This window comes from Chionomys nivalis, chromosome 5 (genome assembly GCF_950005125.1).
Source record: "Chionomys nivalis chromosome 5, mChiNiv1.1, whole genome shotgun sequence".
Taxonomy (NCBI): domain Eukaryota; kingdom Metazoa; phylum Chordata; class Mammalia; order Rodentia; family Cricetidae; genus Chionomys; species Chionomys nivalis.
In genome coordinates this window covers 35,117,237-35,138,482 of record NC_080090.1, presented here as the reverse complement: position 1 = coordinate 35,138,482, position 21,246 = coordinate 35,117,237, and the positions used below count along the sequence as shown (strand labels likewise).

The 21,246-nt window shown below is 45.0% G+C and overlaps 1 protein-coding gene across 3 annotated transcripts in view; it reads right to left on the bottom strand.

The window, feature by feature from the left end:
- Positions 1 to 21,246, bottom strand: part of Grid1 (glutamate ionotropic receptor delta type subunit 1) — a 775,861-nt gene that overhangs the window by 241,328 nt on the left and 513,287 nt on the right. For all 3 annotated transcript variants that reach the window (XM_057770780.1, XM_057770778.1, XM_057770779.1), the window contains exons 7-8: positions 10,492 to 10,653; positions 8,606 to 8,725 (exon numbers count right to left, since the gene is read on the bottom strand). In XM_057770780.1, coding sequence (XP_057626763.1) covers positions 8,606 to 8,725; positions 10,492 to 10,653 — 282 coding nt within the window. The remainder of the gene's footprint in view (positions 1 to 8,605; positions 8,726 to 10,491; positions 10,654 to 21,246) is intronic.

The following is a 21,246-nucleotide window of genomic DNA, read 5'->3' as shown; positions in this document are numbered from 1 at the left end:
AGAGCAGAGAGAATCTGATAGTATTGCTAACTGTACAACTAGGGAAAGTAGAAAGTAAAAAGGAGATCAATGGTGGGTGTAGTAACTAGAAAGGGACACAAAGTTTATTCCTTGGGTGCTGCAGACATCCTGGGTCTGGTTCTGAGTGTTGGTGACAATGTCATCTTTGCGTTCTTAAAGTCCACAAGGGTGCACTTAAGAGGTACACACATTTCTATGTATTTATACTTCTGTTTCCACTAGAAAAACAACTAGGATTTAGTCACAGCTCTACTCGAGACAAAACATTCTAAAACATGCCAGTCTAAAAGGAAATTATTGAGCATTTCTGATGATAGCTTTAAAAATAATAGTAAAACAAATACCAGGAACTGGTCAGTGGGAGAGACAGCATAAATCAGTTCATTGGAACACGGCAGAAGTGACTAAGCAAACCTAGTCTTATGCCAGATGGGGATGAAATATAAGAACCTTTGTGAGGTCTCAGGGAGAATTACAGGGTGACTGCAGTGTATAATAGCAGGATGAGAGGGAGCTGTCCCAACATGCAATTTTTAATTGTTTGCAAATACTGTGTAGAGCCTTTTTTTGCCAAGATTTTCTGTGAGGCAGATAGGAAAAACAATGTAATGAAATGTGGAAACCAGGGCAGAATGGTTGCAAATAGCATAGCCAGGGCTCCCAACCCATACCTGCATCAAAGACGTCCACGGTTAAATCCCCCCGCCCCAACTCTTCTGTGTTCTGTCCGGAGATCTCAAAAAGATCTCAAAAAGAACAAGTTCTCTTGGTCCTCATCAAGCTAAATGCAAGCAGAACAAAAAACCCTGGAGAAGAAGAGCACAGAGCCTGTGCAGTGACGGAACACACAGTCACACCCAGATTTCCCTGGTGCAGAAGCACACTCCAGGCAGCATGGTAGAGCATGTCACACTCCCCAAGGTGATCAAAGGCAGGCAGCAGCCTTCTTCCACGGGCTGCTGTCCTTGGAACTGGCACAGCCAGGCCAAAACTCTAAGGAGACTAAAGACAATGTTCTGAGAATGGCCAAATAGAAAAACGAGAAGACTGGAGGCGTTGACTGGGCACTGAAGTGAGCAAGCCTGAAGCTTCCTTAGCTCCATGCCTCTTCTAATGTGTGGGGAGGTCTGGAGAGGGCCATTTCCTTACCTACAGATATGCACATCCACCAATGTAAATAAATGAAATAAATTTAACCTAGAAGAAGAGAAAATGACTACAAAAATAAATTATCAGCTACTGAGGAGATACAAACTTAGAATAGCACAGACTAAGATGGCCATTCAAGTATTTACTGTATATAGGGTTGTGAATATGTAAATATATATATTTAGTGAAACACTATGGATGCTGAGCCATACCATCACAGTTAACTCCAAACCTGTTCCTAATACAGTCTTAAAAAGAAAATCAGGCTATAAAACTCAGTAGAAGAAAATTTGGGTAAATGGAATCATCTGTGCAAATCGGATAAAATTATAAACATGGAAAACTACCAAAGTGAAGAAATCTATTTGACCACATAAAATTGTGTCTGTCATGTACAGATATCCTTTAATCCCAAAGAAAGCAATTTATTGAGACAAATATCTGACACAAATAACTACCAGTTCCCTTCTAAAGAGAAGTGATTTTTATGAGTTAACAAGAACATTTCCTTGCCCAATATAAAGGCGCAAAGGATTTTAGAGATAACTTTTAAAATGTGAAAATAAATGATCAATAATTATATCTTAACCATAAAATGCAAATTTAGTAGCATTATCCTTATATTGATATAAAATTAATGCATCACTGAATTTTTAGCATAGAATTAAACACAGATTTCTATATGAATGAATGTGAAAATTACTAAGCTTTTCCATAATCAATTTGAAAATATGTATGAAGCATATTAAAATAATCATTATCCTTGGTTTAGTAAATTCCCTTCTTAAAACACATAATAAAGAAAAAATATACATATAATGAAAAATCCCATGTATTTTATGTTTGTTATGATATCATTCTATAACAACCTGGTCATAATGCATTAACAGATGTCCTATGGGAAGATTAAATGTATAACAGCCTACCAAAAGTTTAGTGATACATTTCCATTTTTAAAAATCATAGTTGTAAAGAACACTTTAAGAAATAAGAAAATATTCCCAATATGCCACTAAATAGGAAAGACAGGGCATTAAAATATGTATGTAATAAACAACAATTTTGTAAACTATACCTATCACTCCCCATATCCCTATAGAGAGGGAGAGGAGAAAACCCACATACAAATGACACCAAAAATCCAAAGCTCTTTGTTCCTTAGTTTAGAGAATATAGTTGACTTTTATACCCTTCATTTCATTTCTCTGTATTTTCAAAGCATTCTACCTTAAATGATCACCCGCTGATGAAATGTTACTTAAAATGAAATACTTAATTGCATCTTTTCCTTGGGTCTTTATTGGGATGAAGCAGTGGCGTTTGTTTCGGTTCACTGCCCTGTCAAAAGCAAGTCTCGCACACGGGTTCAGCATGGTTGACATTTTACTTAGGAAATAGGCTGTATGAATATTAATCTGACAGACTACAGTTTGCAGCTGCTGTTCTTCTCCTCTTCCTTCTTGCTCTCCTTCCTCCTCCTCCCTTCTCCTCCTCCTCCTCTTCTTTTCTCACTGTGCACGGCCTGAAGTCTCTAGAAAGCAACTACTAGAGACACTTGATGATGCCCAGGCTGGACCTTGGAGCCCCAGCTCAGCACACGCTGCCCCCCTTCTGCTGCACTCATTCCCAGACCCTGGCCTCACCAAATCAAGGCAGGTCTGCTTTGTCTTCAGAGTTGGCTCTTAGGTGCCATTTCAATTTGCCCTTACAACTCCGTACTTCTGAACTCTGAGAATAAGGTATAAATTGTAACACTATGTGGCAGAGAGGGAGCAAATGCTAATGAGACACTTTGGGCCCAGGAGAACTGGGATCCTATGGCGTGCCAATTGCTGTATGATCAGTAATTATTACTCTGTAAATTATCAGTAGCCACAAGGTCCTCCCAGGGACATCACATCACGGTGGGACTGTTAGATTCCTGTCTACCTCCAGCTATCATAAAGAACCAGAGTTGACAAGATAAAAGCAGCAGCATGAAACAGTACAGGAGGATGGAGACCTCCCCTCTCCCTGAGTAGTTGTTGGAAGGCTGAGCCAAGCTGAAGTGAAGGAATTGAAGCTAGTGGGCCCAGGCCAGCAGGAAGGGATGGCAATGCCCTAATGTGCTGGCTTAAGGGAGAAGGGGCACTGGAATGGAAGAACTAGAAGGAGGGACAGAATCACAAAACTGCAGTGCCTTGGGTTCAAGACACTCCCCTTTCTCCTTCCTCTCCCTCTCACCCTCTCTTCCTTCTGCCATCCTCCTCTCCCTCCTCTCTTGTCCCTCTGCCTTCCAGGCACTTGCATGGTCACAGATATTGTTAAGATTTTCTAGTCTGTGGGCCTCAATTTTCAAAAAGGAAAAGGTCTACATCAAACCATAGAGCTATGAAGGACAAAGAGGAGTGGCTGCAAAACAAAGCACAGATCTCCCTACCCTGTAGTAATAGGAGCAGGGGCGGCGGGGCTGTGTCCCGCCACCCGGCTAGCTTTACCCAAAATAATTACACGGAAACCTGTATTTTTTTTAAACACTGTCTGGCCCATTACTTTTAGCCTCTTATTGGCTAGCTCTTACATTTTGATCTAACCCATTTTTAATATTTTGTGTAACACCATGAGCTGGCTTACCAGAAAAGATCTTAACCTATGTCTGTCTGGAGTGAGAAAATCATAGCAACTGCCTGACTCGGCTTCTTTCTCCCAGCATTTTGTTCTGTCTACTCTGCCTACCTAATTTTTTGTCCTATTAAAGGACTAAGACAGTTTTACTATTTAACCAATAAAATTAAATCCTCTATCACTACCCAAGTTCCCTGCCTACTGCAACTGTAATATGTGTCCTCTACAGTTATCTAACATATCAGGTCCCAGTAAGAGCTTGCTTGACCAGACCTGCGAGGCCAGAGGAAAAGCTTAAATGCTACTGAGCTGAACACTTTCTCTGCCTCTCCTGGTTCTCATTCAATTCTCTCCTCAAGTTCTCTAAAGCGACCCCCGGGGTCTCCTCAATCCTAGTGTATAGGTCTGAAAGCAAACCCCACAGGGTGCGTGGATGCTCCTCCTTCTTCCCTACCCTTCTTGCAAACAAATTTACTACTCTCTACTGAGCCAGTGAATCAAGTGGCTGCCACCCAGGGAAATGAAGTTCCAAGCACCTTTGGGCAGTGGGCTCGTTTCCCGGAGTCCTGCTGCACATGGGATCCTGTGTTAATAGAAGGAACCAAGGCCCCACACCAGTGCCAGCAGGGAAGAGAATGGCAGGCAATCTCAGTGACAGGGTAATGGGAGATGGTCCTCTGGGCTTCAGCTGGTGTCACAGTCCAGGAACACCATGCTTGGGGCAAAGGGCAGGATCTAATATCCATGTTTACCAATACAGCCCCCAGTAGAAAATCGCATTTAGAAGTGAAGTTTTTAGGCCCCAATTCACACCTGGATCTTTTTTAAATCGTGGAAATCTGTTCCTGAGCATGTAAAAAGAGCTGGGCACAAGCCTGGCACACTGAATTTAGTAATCCCAGCTACACCTGGAAGGGCTATGCTACCTATCTCTGCCCTTGCTTTTGGCATGCAGTATAATGAAATGTTGTAGCCCATAAAACTACGCAGCAGAGCTGGGAGCTGTGTCTGTTTGTTCTGCACTCAAAGAAGCATGACCTCACGTGGCTAAGGCTGAGGAACCAACCAAAGGGAACATTTTCCCCAATAAGAGCCAGGCAGGATAATTACTCTAACGGTGCCTCACAAGCAAAGAATCCCGAGGATAAGGATTATTACCAGAAATTCTGTCTGAGGAAGACCCTGCAAGGAAAAGGGGCTATTGAAACTCAGGAGAGGCAGGACAAGGAAGACCCAATGGCTTTGACATCAATAAGGACCCATACTTAGAATGTACCCTTGTATTCAGTACATATTCAATGGTTTCTGTTATACTCCCTCCTGTTCTCTGCCAAGCAATTTTCATATATTCCCATCCTGGGAAATTTTGCCATACTGGCCTCTAATGTATTTGTCCCTGCTCATGTCATAACCCAAGGACATTTATACAGACTGGCTTATTGTCCTTCGGCTATTTCTGCTTGTTTGGCAAGGAGAATCACAGCAAGAGGAAATGTGTGAACTCTTAAGAGTTCTGAGGCCTGAAAAAGCAAGTCACCAATTGAATAGACAGTGGAAACCAGCCAAACAAACCAACCAGTTCTTCTGCAATGGGAAGAGACCTCCTTGCAAACACTGCCCCCTTGGCAGACACGGGCCAATCCCAGTGACAGAAGATTAACACCTGTCTGTAATTCACAGCAAGCTGGCGGTGAACTACCTCATACTTTTGATTTGGCCATTCAGCGATCCCTCAACAAGAACACTCTTCCCGGTTTAGATAATTTAATCAGTATCTGTCCAGTAGCCTGCGGGGAAAAGCCATCGCCCACTCCTTCCTATACGGCGGCTGAGTAATCCAGCCTCCCTATGCCACTCAATCTAAAGCGACTGGTGACTCACCCTCCCAGAGAGGTCTCTCCAAGGTATTTAGTTTAAGAAAAATATCTCTATATTCTCTCACTTAGATGACTCCTCGCAGTTTCAATCTTCAGAAAGCTCTTGGCTTTTGTTAGCCTTTGTTGCATTTCAATTCAAATATATGTGGTCTGCATCATCTTGGCAGGAACGTACATACTTCACCTAGCAAGCAGCAGCCAGCCATCTTTCTAGCTGGCTCTCCTGGTGATCATGTATAGTAAGGGGTCACAGAAAACTACCATCTATGGGGTTCCTCAAAAGACAAGTCTTTACATTGTTACTGATGGCTCAGAACATCCCAAAACTACCCTCAAGTCTTACACCCACTCCCAGTTATTTTGACCCTCTATCAATATTTTTTTTAAAAAAAATATTTATTTATTTATTACGTATACAATATTCTGTCCATGTGTATGCCTGCAGGCCAGAAGAGGGCACCAGACCCCATTGCAGATGGTTGTGAGCCACCATGTGGTTGCTGGGAATTGAACTCAGGACCTTTGGAAGAGCAGGCAATGCTCTTAACCTCTGAGCCATCTCTCCAGCCCCCTATCAATATTTTTTTATCATATTCCTAAGGCACCCTGGCTTCCCATTATTTTCTCCGGGGCACTGAAGCCCTACTCTTCCTTCCAAGGCTGCAGTATGCCCCTGACACCTACTCCCAATATGCCCTCCTTGCTTCACCCTAAAGCCCATCCCACTGCTCTTGTATACACTCTGGGTCATAACAGCAAATGCTTGTTATAGTAAATCCTATTCCTTGCCTCCCACATAGCTTCTCGTTCCTGATGATGAGCTGCTAGGCAGACAGACAACAACTGGGATATGCAGTTATTAAGGGCAGGCTTTAAAATGACAAAAGAATACATTTTAAATCCCACTTGAAAATCAGCTTCCCTCCCAACTCAATTACATCTAGACCTCCTGCTCTGAAGCTCCTATAACCGGGAGATTCCAGCTCCCACTGGCTACAGGATGTTGCCTTAGCAACACGGAAGGCCCAGACACCTGAAATGGGGAGTGAAGCACACCACACTCCCCCTCATTCAAGGACTCAGAGTGGCTGGTAGGGTACAAGCAGGGGGCTCATGGGCCTTGAGTATAAGCAGTCTAAGAGGAAGAAGAAGACCCACTGTCAACATTTCACAGGCTGTGGGAGCCTTGCAATTGGAGCTGGGCTAAAAGAATGGCATGAGAGATACTGAAGAAACTATCAGACAAGACTCTAGAGTTCCTAACTCAAAAGGATGGCACATACTCATAGCACTCAAGGATGGCATGTACCCATGCGCCGTGTTGATGTCAATAGCGGTTTCGGGAGACCACCATACTCCTCAATCACATCAGAGTGGCTGAATAAGGTCCCCTCGCCTTCTGGCCTCTGAACAGATGAAAATCTAAACCAAAAGCAATTTTTTATTATAGTCCTGCTCAGACCAGTACCAACTATTCACCTCTAGCCCTCAACCTAGTGTCACAGGTTTGGACAATTCCTTAGAGATATCATAAGCGAGTCTCAGCCTCTTTGACATTGGCAATCACACTTCAATTCTATTGGGTGTGGTAGCATAGTCATTAACCTTCTTGGTGGCACCACAAACTGTTAGGTTCTAAGATGTCATCAATCTATATGTATTGGCCACCCCTAGATTTGATATGACTCACTCATAACTCTATCTTCCAATGCAGGATGGCTGAGAGGCCCTATTCTGCTAATTATACTGGGACTCCAGGACACAGTAGCCTTTCCCTGGAGAATCAGCTCTCCCATACCTGCTGTCACTGCCCATTTCCTGTGCTGCAGATCTCATTTCTTCACTATTCCACACTTCACCCCTCTTCCCCGATCCTTTAGAAAAGAGATCGAAGTCCTCTACCCAGGTAGTGGTACATTATTATCATCTAAACTTTGTCTACCTCTGCATTATCCCTAATTTGTCTACAAGTCTCTCTGATAAGAGCTCATGCATCACCTGCTAAGGCTTCATTTTTGACAAGGATGGCCATTATTTCTGAAGCACTATCACTGGTGGAGACATCTCCCCCCCCCCACACACACACACAAAGTATATGGCAAACGTTAGGTGTGATTGCAAGAGCCTGTTCCACGAGTAAACCAATCAATGAATGCTTTCATTCTTTCCCAAGAGGACTGAGTTCCTACACATGAACACTAGCCTCTCAGGCCCCAACAAGCACACAGTCCTTTTGCACAGAACATTTCTGGAAAAGCTTACAAGGCAGCTGAGTAGACCAGGCACTGGGTATCAGGTTCTGCCCTTCCTTCATACCCATTATAAGCCCCAGCCGGGCTCATACAGATCCTCTCTGAGAACTGTCTATTGAATACTCTTCCAAGCCCTCCACTATTATAACGACATCTTAGCTGTCCATCAGTGCCACTGGAAATATGCTTCTGGACTGTCAGGAATGCACCAAATGAAAAAGCCAAGCCATACCTTGAGTCATTCTCCTCTCTTGGCTCTCATTTCCCTCTTTGTCAGACTCTAGGTGGTTTTGTGTCAACTCTGAGTCTTGCAGACACCCTGGCTATACCTTCTGGCCCCAGCCTCAGCCACAATTCACATTTGTCTCAGAAGCTAGGCTGACTTCTCAAGTCTGAGGAAACCTGTGGTCCCCCTTAGCATCTAGGCAGCTCCCCACTAGTCCACGAACCCGGAAATAGTTCCCAGGAACCCCTGCTGGACTCAGGTAGGTGATATTAGCACTTCCTGCCTGAATCTTCTCTGCCTCCTCGTGGAAATTTCTCAGGAACATCAGCATTAATGGCAGCATCAAGAAGAGAAGCAGGGAAGGGCTTCCCCTGGCAGGCATCCCTTGCTGGGAATGGGAGGAACCAACTAGAGCTGTTGTTGTCCTTAGAGACACGGAGGCGAGAAGACTAGGATGTGAGGACCTTGGGGCTTACCTTGCGCATGTCTTTGCCAAAGGTCTCACTATATGTTGTGCCAAGGATTTCAAACTGGACGTAGGGATTCGAGCTGTCTTCCCGAAACTCCATAACTCCTGTGAGGCCAGTGATGTGTCCCTGCAGAGGAGGAGGAAAAGTTTGGTGTGATAGAGAATGGAATGACCAAGAAGAGAGCAGATATGAGTGGCCACAGCAAGGACAGAGCCATTAACAGTCCTAGGACATCAAAGCAAGATAAATGTCTTAATCTTACAGAAGAAATTTCAAAGGCTTTTACCTGCCATTACTACAGTCAATGTGTTTACAGCTATTGCTATGTGACAGCGCTGTGCTACTCTTGAAATTTAAATGTGATTGTACTTGTCTCTCTACAGTTCAGTGGGGTCTAGAGGAGCATTAGACAGTGTGAGACTGAGCAAGTTATGACGCTCTCACTTTTGCTTTTCAGTGTAGGGTGCAGACCTTACCCAGTCTTCTTGCCTGTGGCTTCAGGGAGCATGGAGAACACAATAAAGTGCACTGGTCCAGGAGAGGCCTTGCTCTCTCTGAGCTGCAGTAAATTTAAAGCACCACTGGGACATGTCCATTGCAACTGAAACCATGCACAATCTGTTGTGGCTAAGGCTTCTGGCATTGTAGATTCCCCTAAAAGTCCATCTGGAGCCCCTAAAAGCCCATTACTCTCACAGTTCTCCTGTGGGTTACCCCAATTCACTTTGAACCTCTTCTCTGATAAACTGCCACTCTCTATCACATAAGACATACTACATGTGCAGAATGCATAGACACACATGGGCACAGATGGATGCACATTCACACATACATCTGCATGCTGGGGTCCTGGATAAGCAACATATGGCCATACAACCAAGATGAGCTTTTTCTGAAAAGTGGCAGCTTGCATGAAAGAGTGTTGGGAAGATACAGGATGGGCAGCTATGACTTCACTTGCTTGTGACTTTGGGCATGTCATTTACCTTCTGAAGCCAGATCTCTTGAAAGCATAGAAACATTTGAAGAACATGTCTCTAGACCACAATTTATTAGCTTTCAAAAAGGCAAAGGAAGAGTGGCAAAAAGAGAAGCCTATGAAGAGGACTCAGGCAATCTCTCTCTCTCACACACACACAGACACACTACAAAATAGCTTCATACCAACTGAGTCAGGACACATCAAGGGACTTGTCTCTAGCCTTGCACAAGTTTACAAAGCAGTGCCCCTGACACATACCTTTTTTTTCTTTTTATTTATTTATTTATTTATTTATTTATTAAAGATTTCTGCCTCCTCCCCACCACCACCTCCCATTTCCCTCCCCCTCCCCAGATCAAGTCCCCCTCCCTCGTCTGCCCTAAGAGCAATCAGGGTTCCCTGTCCTGTGGGAAGTCCAAAGACCATCCACCTCCATCCTGGTCTATTAAGAGGAGTATCCAAACTGCCTAGGCTCCCACAAAGCCAGTACGTGCAGTAGGATCAAAAACCCATTGCCATTGTTCTTGAGTTCTCAGTAGTCCTCATTGTCTGCTATGTTCAGCGAGTCCAGTTTTATCCCATGCTTTTTCTGACCCAGGCCAGCTGGCCTTGGTGAGTTCCCAATAGAACATCCCCATTGTCTCAGTGTGTGGGTGCCCCCCTCGCGGTCCTGAGTTCCTTGCTCGTGCTCTCTCTCCTTCTGCTCCTGATTTGGACCTTGAGATTTCAGTCCGATGCTCCAATGTGGGTCTTTGTATCTGTCTCCTTTTATCGCCTGACGAAGGTTACTGTTCAGGAGGATGCCTATATGTTTTTCTTTGGGTTCACCTTCTTATTTAGCTTCTCTAGGATCACGAATTATAGGCTCAATGTCCTTTATTTATGGCTAGAAACCAAATATGACACATACCTTTTTAATCGTGTCTAACATGGATCTCCCTCCATTCCATGGCTTGGTAGACTTCCTTATGCAGTTAAGGCTTGCCATACTGTGCCATTTCCGGTCCTCCAACTTCCTGTGGAAGGCGTTGGCCAGCATCAGAACACTGTCATACAGGTAGAGATTGGAGATCTGTAAAGAGAAAGAGAGTGAAACTCTTTCTTCTGATGCATTTCCAAAGAATGAGGTGAGGAGCAAAAGCTTGAGGTGGTGTGGAAAGCAACAGTATCTTCTCCAGTTCTGTGAGCTTTGTGTGCACGGAACCTCTGGCTCCATGGTATTTTCTCTCTCTCTCTCTCTCTCTCTCTCTCTCTCTCTCTCTCTCTCTCTCTCTTCCTTTCTTCTTTCCTTCCTTCCTCCCTTTCTTTTCTTTTTATTTTAGCAGCACAACCCAAGTAACAGTTACATTAGGCCAAGAGAATACCTAATCTCTCTCAGGAATAGACGTAGGGACACATCCACAAAGAAACAAGGAAAAACAGTGTGATCAGCATCATGATTGAGGTTTGCAAGCAGGTACATCACCTGTTCAGATAACAGGACACAAAGCAGTATAAGATAAAGACGAATGTGCTAAGTGATGGCCTAATATGTGTAAAAGCATACAAGTATAGAGGATCAAAGCCTCCACAGAGGTCTTAAAGGCCACCAAACTTTTCTGTTAAGGACTAGATAGTAAAAACCAGGCTTCGAAGGTCCTACAGTCTCGTCAGACCACTGTTCAACACTGCTGTTAAAACCTGAAAGAATCAAGAGGTGACTCATAAGCAAATGGCTACAAATAAACAGTGTGCTAGATTCAGCCCAAGGGCCATGGTTGGCTGACTTCTCCATCCAATCTGACAGTGCTAACAATATGATCAGAAAGGATCGAGAAGAGGCCACGATGAAGCCATGCACAGCCTTCTAGTATAAGATAAGGAGGAGCAGGAGGGAGGAGCTGGAGAGATAGATGGTACTGATGGAGCTATGCACAGAAAGCTGGTGATTGAGCCTTGATATAGTCAAGACCACCCCAGCCACTGATAGGTCCAGAGTGACTAGGGGCCTGGATGGTCCATGCCATCCTGGATGCATCCTGGATTTGTCAATTAGATTGGCCAACGTCATTGAAACTGACCCACAGAGGAAACAGCTCCAGCACAGAGCTTGTGAAAGTTATGAGCATGGGGAGCTGAGGAAGCCCTGAGTGGATGTAAAGAAAACAATAATAATAACAAAGAAAAAGATAAAGCCCGAAATAAATCTGTATTGTCAGCACAGGAATGGCCATGTCTAGGACAAATGCACCAGACCTGTGGGAAGTTGCCAAAGCCCTCCCCAAACAGGCCAGGCTTAGAACTGACCAAGCTTTCCTCTGGTTCAGGTGCAAACGTGGCACTGAATGCAAGTACAAGTGTTCACAAACTATCGACCAGTGTGTTCAAAACTAACAACTGTAGCTTCCTCCTCCCAGTGTTTACAGTCTGAGAGTACCTGGCTTGCAGAGACTTCGTCCTCTGACTAGTTAACATCATAAATGCTGTACATAATAAATGCACTGGGGTTCTAGGTTGTTGTTGTAGGTGGTACGACTCCATCAGAGCCCCTGACCCCAGCTTTTCTGTATGTGAGTCTGTCCTTTCTTCATTCCCTCCTCATCCCAGGCAGGTTTCCATGGACATGGCAAATGAGAAACTGGAATACTGCTGTAAAGAGCAGCATTGATGTGACAGAGCCACCCTCTTCATCAATCCAAGGATGGTAGAGGTTTGGTCACCCCCTGACTTTGGATGAGCTGGAAGACTGGGTGCCATAGTCTAAGGAAACCTGAAGGGGTCCATCCATATGGAGGAGAGAAGCCTTGTTCTCAAGGAATTCTCCTTATGATACTTCATCCTCCAATAAGACATCAAAGCACAAAGGAGAAGAGAAAAAGTAAAGGGATATGTGTGTCTGCGTGTGTGTGGGGGGGGGAGAACATATACTCCTAGACAGGTTTGGGGTCCTTCATTGATATCTTGCATAATCAGTCAGACAAACTTGGTCAAAGGGACCAAACTTTGCACTTCTAAGTAATAAGAAGCCTGTTAAAAATATTTCAGAAGAACATCACTGGCTATGAATGGAGAGAAATAGGATGCAACGTTGACCTCACAGGACTACTGCGAAAAACAGGCTCCTTGTACTACAAGAAGAGCCCCTGCTACTTCTACCTCATCATTCACCCTTCCCTAACTACCCCAGGACCTCATGTATTATTCTCTGTCATTAATCCTAACATGAAGTCACAGAAGCAGATTCCTAGATAAAAACTTGAGCAGGATCCATTCCTCACAACTGAAGCTGAAGTCAGAAGTAGACCCAAGGAAAGAGATGTAGAACATCAAAAATGTCTGCTGTATTACATCTGTACAAGCTCAAACTAGCTAGCTCATCCTCTATAACACATCTAGACTGAGATGATCACCTCCTCTGTGCCAGCCAATAATGAAGAGTTTGGGTCTGTCTGCCACTGAGCTGTGTCCTTGCTGTGATTTCCATGGATTTCATGACATAATAGTGAAAACTGGATGGATACTAGAGAAATGACCAGAATGTGCTCATACGATTGTTCCTGCTACCAGAGCAGAGGTCCCAGCCTGAAGGGAAGCTACATGTCAAGGTCATGACTGTCACTCTTCAAATGGCTGAAGCACACAAATTTGACATCAAACACTCCCACCACTGGGAACTTGTCCTTGTCCCAAGGCGAAAGTGATAACAAGACTATGTTCCCAGGATGTCAAGCTTAGAGAAACGTTTTATCAATGAACAAGACTAGCTTCCTAACCCTGCCAGCAAAACAGCCCTCAGAAGCACTTACCTCTTCAGGGTTGTACTGATGTTTCTCCACCTCTAGAATACAATCTTGTAAAGAAGATGTTCTTACAAGGGAATATGAGTCACCTATGAATTGAAATGGAGTTTGGGGGTTTTGTCATATTATTTTGTTTTTCTTCTAAAATGCTTTAACTAGAAGATGAGAGTCCTTGATGGTATGAAGATATCTTCAGACATTCATGGACCACAACTGTGGACTCACTCACACATCAGAGAGAAGTCTACAGTGCTACTTCAGCTTGGGCCCAGCTGACACTCAGTAGATCCTCCTGTCCCCCAGTGCTTCTAACCACAATAGATCAAGGCACTCAACAAATGTGGGAATGCCAAGAGGTCTGAAATGAAGAGGAAAGGCAGAACAGAAATCAGAAAGGCAAAAAAAGGGCCTTTAGTTCTCCCACTATTATGCCTGATTGGGAGAGTGAACGGAGTCTAGTTTAAAGAAGCAGGTTAGAGAAATGTTCTTTTCCAGGTATCGATAGACCTCCCCCTTCCACAGCCTTCTATATGTTGTCAGTTCACAGATGTGTTGACCTGACTAAACTCCAAGCTCTCTGAGGGCTTATCTCTGGAACATGTCACAAATAAGGACAAAAGTTTGGTGGTTATTCAATGTTTGATTGGTAAATGCCCTGTGGATACACTCACACATAGATGGAAAGATGCTAGACAGAACAGATAGGAGTGGGTGGAAAAATAGATGGATGAGTGGGTGGATGGGTGGGTAGATGAATGAGTTGGTAGATAAATACTAGGTGGGAGGATTAAGAAAAATAAATGAATGAATGAGTAGATGGATGAAGTGATGGACAGTTGAAATGGATGGATGGATGGTAGATGATAGGGATGGATTGATGGATGAATGGGTGATGTGGGAGGGTCTTCTGTTTTATGTTGATTTCACTGGTTAATAAAAAAAATTGCCTTGGCTTTTGATAGGGCAGAAAATTGGGTGGGTGGAGTAGACAGAACAGAATGCTGGGAAGAAGGGAAGTGAGCTCATATACCATTGAGCCAGCCACCAGGTCAGACATGCTGAATCTTTCCCAGTAAGCCACCACTTCGTGGTGCAACACAGATTATTAGAAATGGGTTAATCAAGATGTGAGAGTTAGCCAGTAAGAGGCTAGAGCTAATGGGCCAAGCAGTGCTTAAAAGAATACAGTTTGTGTGTTGTTATTTCAGGTGTAAAGCTAGCTGTGTGGGAGCCGAGCAGGACGAAAAGCAGGCCTGCCCGCAGCTCCTTCTACAAATGGCTGGGTAGACAGCCATATGATATAGGAGGGAGGTTGGGAGTGGGAGGATATATCGGCTAGCAGATGAATTGATGAGTTTTTGTTATTAAGATTGCACACACTAATGTTTCATCTATATTCTTTAAATATAAAGCATTAGGAGAAAAAGATGTGCTGCTTCCAACTTTGGGAGGAAACTTCCTTCATTTGTTTCTCATTAAAAACCTACCCACTAAAATAACCTATTGATCACATCCCTTACTTCTATCCATACCTACTTTACTTGTGTACCTTCTGTGTAGAGGTCTCAGGACTCTAGACAGCCTTGGGCAGAAACTGACATCCCAATATTGGTCTGTGTATCTACCATCTATTTTCCAACCTCAACATACACATTTCTGTGATCTACTTTATCAGAATTCAGTGGGGGGTTCATGTTAGGGATATAGAGAGCTGGAAGGCCCTGCCCTCACAGAGAAGCAGTTTCTGTGCAAAAGGAGCCAGAGAAGATGGTAGAAAGGTAGACTGTGCTCAGAGCGCTCTTCAGATGCTGGGAAGTAAAGAGGACGTTTCCCTCAAGGCAGGTTACCAGTGCCACTCATGCCTAGGAGAGCTTGGAAGGAGAGAGACTTCCAGTTACACATATACTCACCCATAGGAAATGAAGGGCCGACAGCAGCTCAGGCTAGTGCTACAGTCCGCAACACTGAGAGGGGGAGCATGGCTTGAAGGAGTCCATGTCTCCCTCCCTTCCTCCTTTCATAAGTGGGGCACTACACAGATTTCCTCAGCCAAGGGAAAACAAGCAAAGTATATACTGTACTAGACAAATCCTCAAAGCCATGCTTGAGTGGGTTCAGAAAAATGACTGGTCTAGGGACACTCACTGTAGCACAAAGTGACAGGAACCAGTAAATCATTTCAGATGAGGGTAAATTTGAGATTAACAGAGGTCACAGATCACAGCCTCAGACATGACAGAGACATGGTGGCCAAACAACAAAAAAAAAATCTAGAACAAAATCAGAGTAGCCGTAAGGGTGCATTTGCAATGGGAAAAAGACAGAATCAGATAAAAGCCCAAGGTCTTTGGGGAACCTGGTGCTCTTTTCTAAATGGACAGGAAGCTTCTGGGGATGAGCTGTGTTCATTTAGCCACTCAGTGGATACACGCCATGCTCGTCTTCCAATTGCCATTGTACATTGCAGTTCTCAGGCTGCTGAATGGACAGTTCAAAGGGTTCCTCTGGCTGCAGAATCATCAACAGGTCTGGATGCATGTTAACCTGGACCAGATTTGTTCACCGCCTGACCCTCCCTGCTTGTGTCTACAGCACTGCATGAATGAGTGCAGTTAACACTCAATAAATGTTCACAAAATCAAATCTTTACTCATACTCACTCACTGAGTGACATCCAACACACAATTTAACGCTCATAGATCTGTCTTGATGACAACAAAGTACAATGTGATCTATGTAGGACTCAGTCAGCCATGATAAGCTTACTAGAAACAGACCACCCAAAGGAAGTTCCTAACTTCCAGCCATTATCACCTGCCAGTGTAGGACTAAGCCATAGATAGGTTTAATGGAGGCCTGAGTCTCAGTAGTTTACCCTGAAGCCATACCTGGTTGCAGGAAGAACCACAAACTGGGATTACCTGAGCACCACCCAAGAACAGATCATCCAAAGGAAATGCCTAATGTTCCAACCATTGTAGATAGGATCACCTGCCAGCACACACTCACCAGGACACCCCTAGACAAATGTCAGCCAACCTTAGAAATCCCTCACCCCCACATTTACTACTATAAAAACCCAGCTTTCACTGAGCTCAGGGCTCTTCAATTATTCCGACGCACTGGACACATGGAAAGACCGAGTTTGCAAGCTTGTATAAAATAAAGGCTTTTTGCTTTTACATACAGGACTCAGTCTCTTTGTTGATTTTTAGGGGACTTTGTGGATTTGGGCATAACAATCTGGACCCATGGAGAAGTGCAATGTGACATCCATGGTTACTCGCCCATGAAATGTAGATAGTAATAACCCATGAAATGCAGATAGCAGGCTCCTTCTAAGATCTTTCTATGTATTTTCATTCTTAGCAGCAGCAGAGACAGAAAAACATGGAAAGGCAAGTGAAGGTCCTAGGCAGGCTCCTGATTTCAATTCAGGTCAGGCCCAGGGTGTCCTCAGTATCTGGAGCCCAGCAGTGATCTGTTACACAGATTATGGGGATGAGGACCATGAAAAACTAACTTGTGTTTGTTAGCATCTTCTTCCTCGAGGCTCCCTGGCCATACATCTTTTCAAAGGCTGGGGGCGGGGGGGGCTACATCTGACTCCTGTAGCTTATAGGGCAGAAGACTAGGCAAAGATCAGCTCTGGTCAGTAAGTCCACCTGTCTGCTCACCTGGACCTGCCAACATGTCCTGACCTCCTCCTGGCAGCAGACCCATATCTGTCGTGGTGCAAACGCCTCAGTCAGGCTTCTGAGGGATGAATGCCCTAGGCCAAGACCACTTCTCTGTCTCTGGTGTTTCATGGATGGACTAGTAAGAGAAGGTCCAGGAGCATACAGATGGAGATAGAGGACTCTATGGAGGGCTATAGACTGCTTTGAGCAGGTTCCCAAAAGAGAAGCATCATAGCACTTTATTAAGGGCTCAGATATGAGACCCTTTGGCTCAGAGACCCTGCAACACAAATGCCACAGGTATGGGGAACCTAAAAAAACAAGGGTCAGCAGCAACCCAGTACCTGTAGGAATCACCATGTCCTATACTCTGCCACACAGAGCCTTGTCCAGCCTTAGACCAGTGGACTTGAACACCCTAATATAATTTTGAATACCTGTTTAAAATGGTCACATACTTTCTTCATCCATTCTTCCGTGGAATAGAAAACATCCTGAGTGAGGTAACCCAGACCCAAAAAGATGAACATGGGATGTACTCACTCATAATTGGTTTTTAGCCATAAAAATAGGACAGTGAGTCTATAATTCACGATCCTAGAGAAGCTAAATAAGAAGGTGAACCCAAAGAAAAACATATAGTTATCCCCCTGGATATTGGAAGTAGTCAAGATTGCTGGGCAAAAATTTGGGAACTGGGGGGTGGGGTGGGATGGGGAACGGGGAGATGGGGAGAGAAAAGTGAGAAGGGGAGGATAGGGAGAACTTGGGGGAATGGGAGGGTTGGGATAATGGAAGGTTGGATATGGGAGCAGGGAAGTATATATCTTAATTAAGGGAGCCATTTTAGAGTTAGCAAGAGCCTTGACTCCAGAGGGGTTCTCAGGGGTTCAGAGAGATGCACCCAACTAGGTCCTTGGGCAGCTGAGGAGAGAGAGCCTGAAATGGCCCAATCCTATAGCCATACTAATGAATATCTTGCATATCACCATACAACCTTCATCTGGTGATGGATGGAAATAGAGACAGAGACCCACATTGGAGCAATGGACTGAGCTCCCAAGGTCCAAATGAGGAACAGAAGGAGGGAGAACTTGAGCAAGAAAGTTAAGACCGCAAGGGGGGCACCCACCCACTGAGACGGTGGGGCTGATCTATTAGGAGATCACCAAGGCCAGCTGGACTGGGACTGAAAAAGCATGGGATAAAACCAGACTCACTGAATATGGTGGACAATGAGGACTGCTGAGAAGCCAAGGACAATGGCCCTGAGTTTTGACCCTACTGCATGTACTGGCTTTGTGGGAGTCTAGCCTGTTTGGATGCTCATCTTCCTAGACCTGGATGGAGGGGGGAGGACCTTGGACTGCCCACAGGGCAGGAAACCCTGACTGCTCTTTGGACTAGAGAGGGAGGGGGAGGGGAGTAGGGCGTGGAGAGTGGGGGGAGGGGGAGGGGAAAGGGAGGCAGGGAGGAGGCGGAAATTTTTAATCAAAAATAATTTATTAAAAAATAAAATAAAATGGTCACATATACTGTCCACTGTCACAGTATGGTTCAGGTCCCTTCATTTCTTCCTTAGGAGATGGTAGATGTTTGTCCCTTGTCTCTCAGCCCCAGGCCTTGTTGCTACACTCTGCCTAGCTGATCCTTTACAAACATCCTATCACGTCTCCAAGCCCTGGTGGGCCCCCCTCCAATTTCCTTCCACCCATACATCAGCCATGATTCTCCTACAACCCATGGTATATGACATTCTCTCCAATAAAAATACAAACAAGATTCCCAATTTTAAGGTGTTTGAGAGAACAGAGCGTGAGGACATTTGTGAAAATGTCTGGCTTAAGCATTCCACACAGCTGCTTCGATAGATTTCTCTGAGTTAATGAAAGTCCAATAGATCATTCTAAAACTATTCTAAGAAATAAAGGAGCTGCGAAGTTATTTTCACAGAGGATGCCTCTTCTTAACAATGAGGCATGATGGGCAGAGGCTATACCGAGGAAGCTCCAGATGGGTAGCCTCCACCCCCATTGCCTGTCACAACCCAAGGCAGGGTTTTCATGAGATATGACGGAAGATACAAATTTCTGATTTCCTTTATTTGTTCTGAAACTTGGTTCTGAGAAAGGAAACCAGAAATGTAGGAGACATATCTAGGAAGCAGATAAAAGAACTCAGCCATGATCTTTATGGGGTCCATAACTCTTGAAAAACCCAAGAGGACCTGCTTGACCAACGGAGAATTAGAGACCAATTACATGAAGTTAACTAAGGCCCAAAGATGAAAGAAAAATCGATGCTATTTTTTTCTTAGGCATTAGCACAGAATTCCCAATACATTAGTAGCTAGGTTTAATTTGGGAACATACCTGTGTCAGCAGGAACAAAGGCCACTAGAAAGATTGTTAAATTGATCTTCATGAAAAAATAAGAATTTACTTAAATAGTCAAGACCCAGAGGAACAAAAAGAGGAAAGATAAGGGGTCTGGCTTGAAGGAGAGAGAAGAGAGCACAGGGAGAGAGGAACAGTGTTTGGAAATCAGGATTATTCCTGAGAAGGATTGACACTGAAGCAATGGCAAAGCCACTCTACTCAGCCAGTGGTGACACCAGCTTGGCCTCCAAGGCCACCTTGGTTCACACTGCTCTAACAGAATAACACAGAGCCACCACACTTCCAGGGAGTGGAAATCCCACACCGAGGTACCGTCGCACCCAGTGTCTCCTGCGGATCTAGTTCCGGCTCCTAGGATACCTCCTTCCTATGTCCCGGCCCAGTCTCACTTATGGAGCACGCCAGCCTGTTTGTGAGGCTCGACCCTGACAACCAAATCGCCTTCCAATGGCCCTACCACCAAATCCCTTGGGAACTCGGTTTCAATATTGGAATTTTAAGAGGACACATCATTCAGACCACAGTAAGCAGCTTGTCCAAGTATAGATGTCTCACACTAATGGAACCAGGAAAGGACATTTTTCCTACCCAGGCACCAACAAGGCAGGGTGTAGGCGGCCTGTTTACTTTCTACTGAAAGGATTGGGACCTGAGGCCACGCCACGTAGGGTCTGTCCTAAAATACGCTGATACCCCCAGGCAGGCCTTGCATGTAAGTCCATGTGGATGCCAGCAGGCTGAGTCCTCTGCCACCTCCACTGGTTGGGAAAGGAGGGGCTCGAATAGGTCAGGATAATGTGTGTGCCACACCATGCAGCCAGACTGTCTGCCTCCTGGTGCTTGGTGCTTGTCTTCTCACTAACGCTGAGATTCTAGGCAAGACTTATTAGGGTACTCCAGCTGTGTCCCCGTCATGCTCTAGGAACCCAGAGATGGTTGTCTATTGCATTATCAGGGCGAGAATCATTCTTGAAGGAAGAGGAAGATGAATGGCAGGCCAAGGTCAGAGTCACACAAGCCAGGAGAAATCTCTCGCCGGCCCATTATCCTCACAAGCCAGAGCGCTGGAAATGCAAGATTTTCATTAAGCATGGCCACATTTCCTCCAGGCTCCTAAAGAGCCCAGTGGTCTCTTTCCCCTGTCATTAATCAAGCAAAGTGGGCTGTTCGTGGAGACATCATAGAGATAAACGGCAGGCACTGACCTCTCACCAAATCTGCAGACGGACTCCGGCTGGCCGGCAATGTCAGAAAAGCAGTGGACAGAGGGTCCAGCTGGGAGGGCAATCTGACATCCAGATGCCCCAGCACGAACAATCTATCCCCAGGCAAGGTCTCTGTGCCAAACTGCTGCCAGCCCACCTGTCTTGAGAGGGCACTGCGGCCAGGTCGGAGGATGGAGCAGATGGTGGCCTAGGGTCAGGGGTGGGAGGAGGTGCTGTATCAGAAGGGAGAAGATGAAGGAGCATCTGTCTCCACACAAGCCTCTCTCGGCTCCAAACACACATGTGGACACCTGCAGCCAGAGCAGTAAGCAGCTGCACCCGCAGAGACTACCTATGTGCGTGATTCACTGCCTTCCGCACTGCCCTTGTCCGGTTGCCAACTGGAGTCTTCACCATTAAGTAAGGCACTGGAAGTGACATGAAATCTGGGGTCGCTGGGATGGAAGCCTGGGGGAGTGTGTCAGAGGAAAGGCTCTTCTTACCAGATTGACAGAGACCTATGACCAGGGGAAAGAACGGAAGCTTGTAGGAAATGTGGACTACCGGGTCTGTGATAAACTTTAGCAAGTTGAATGCCAGAG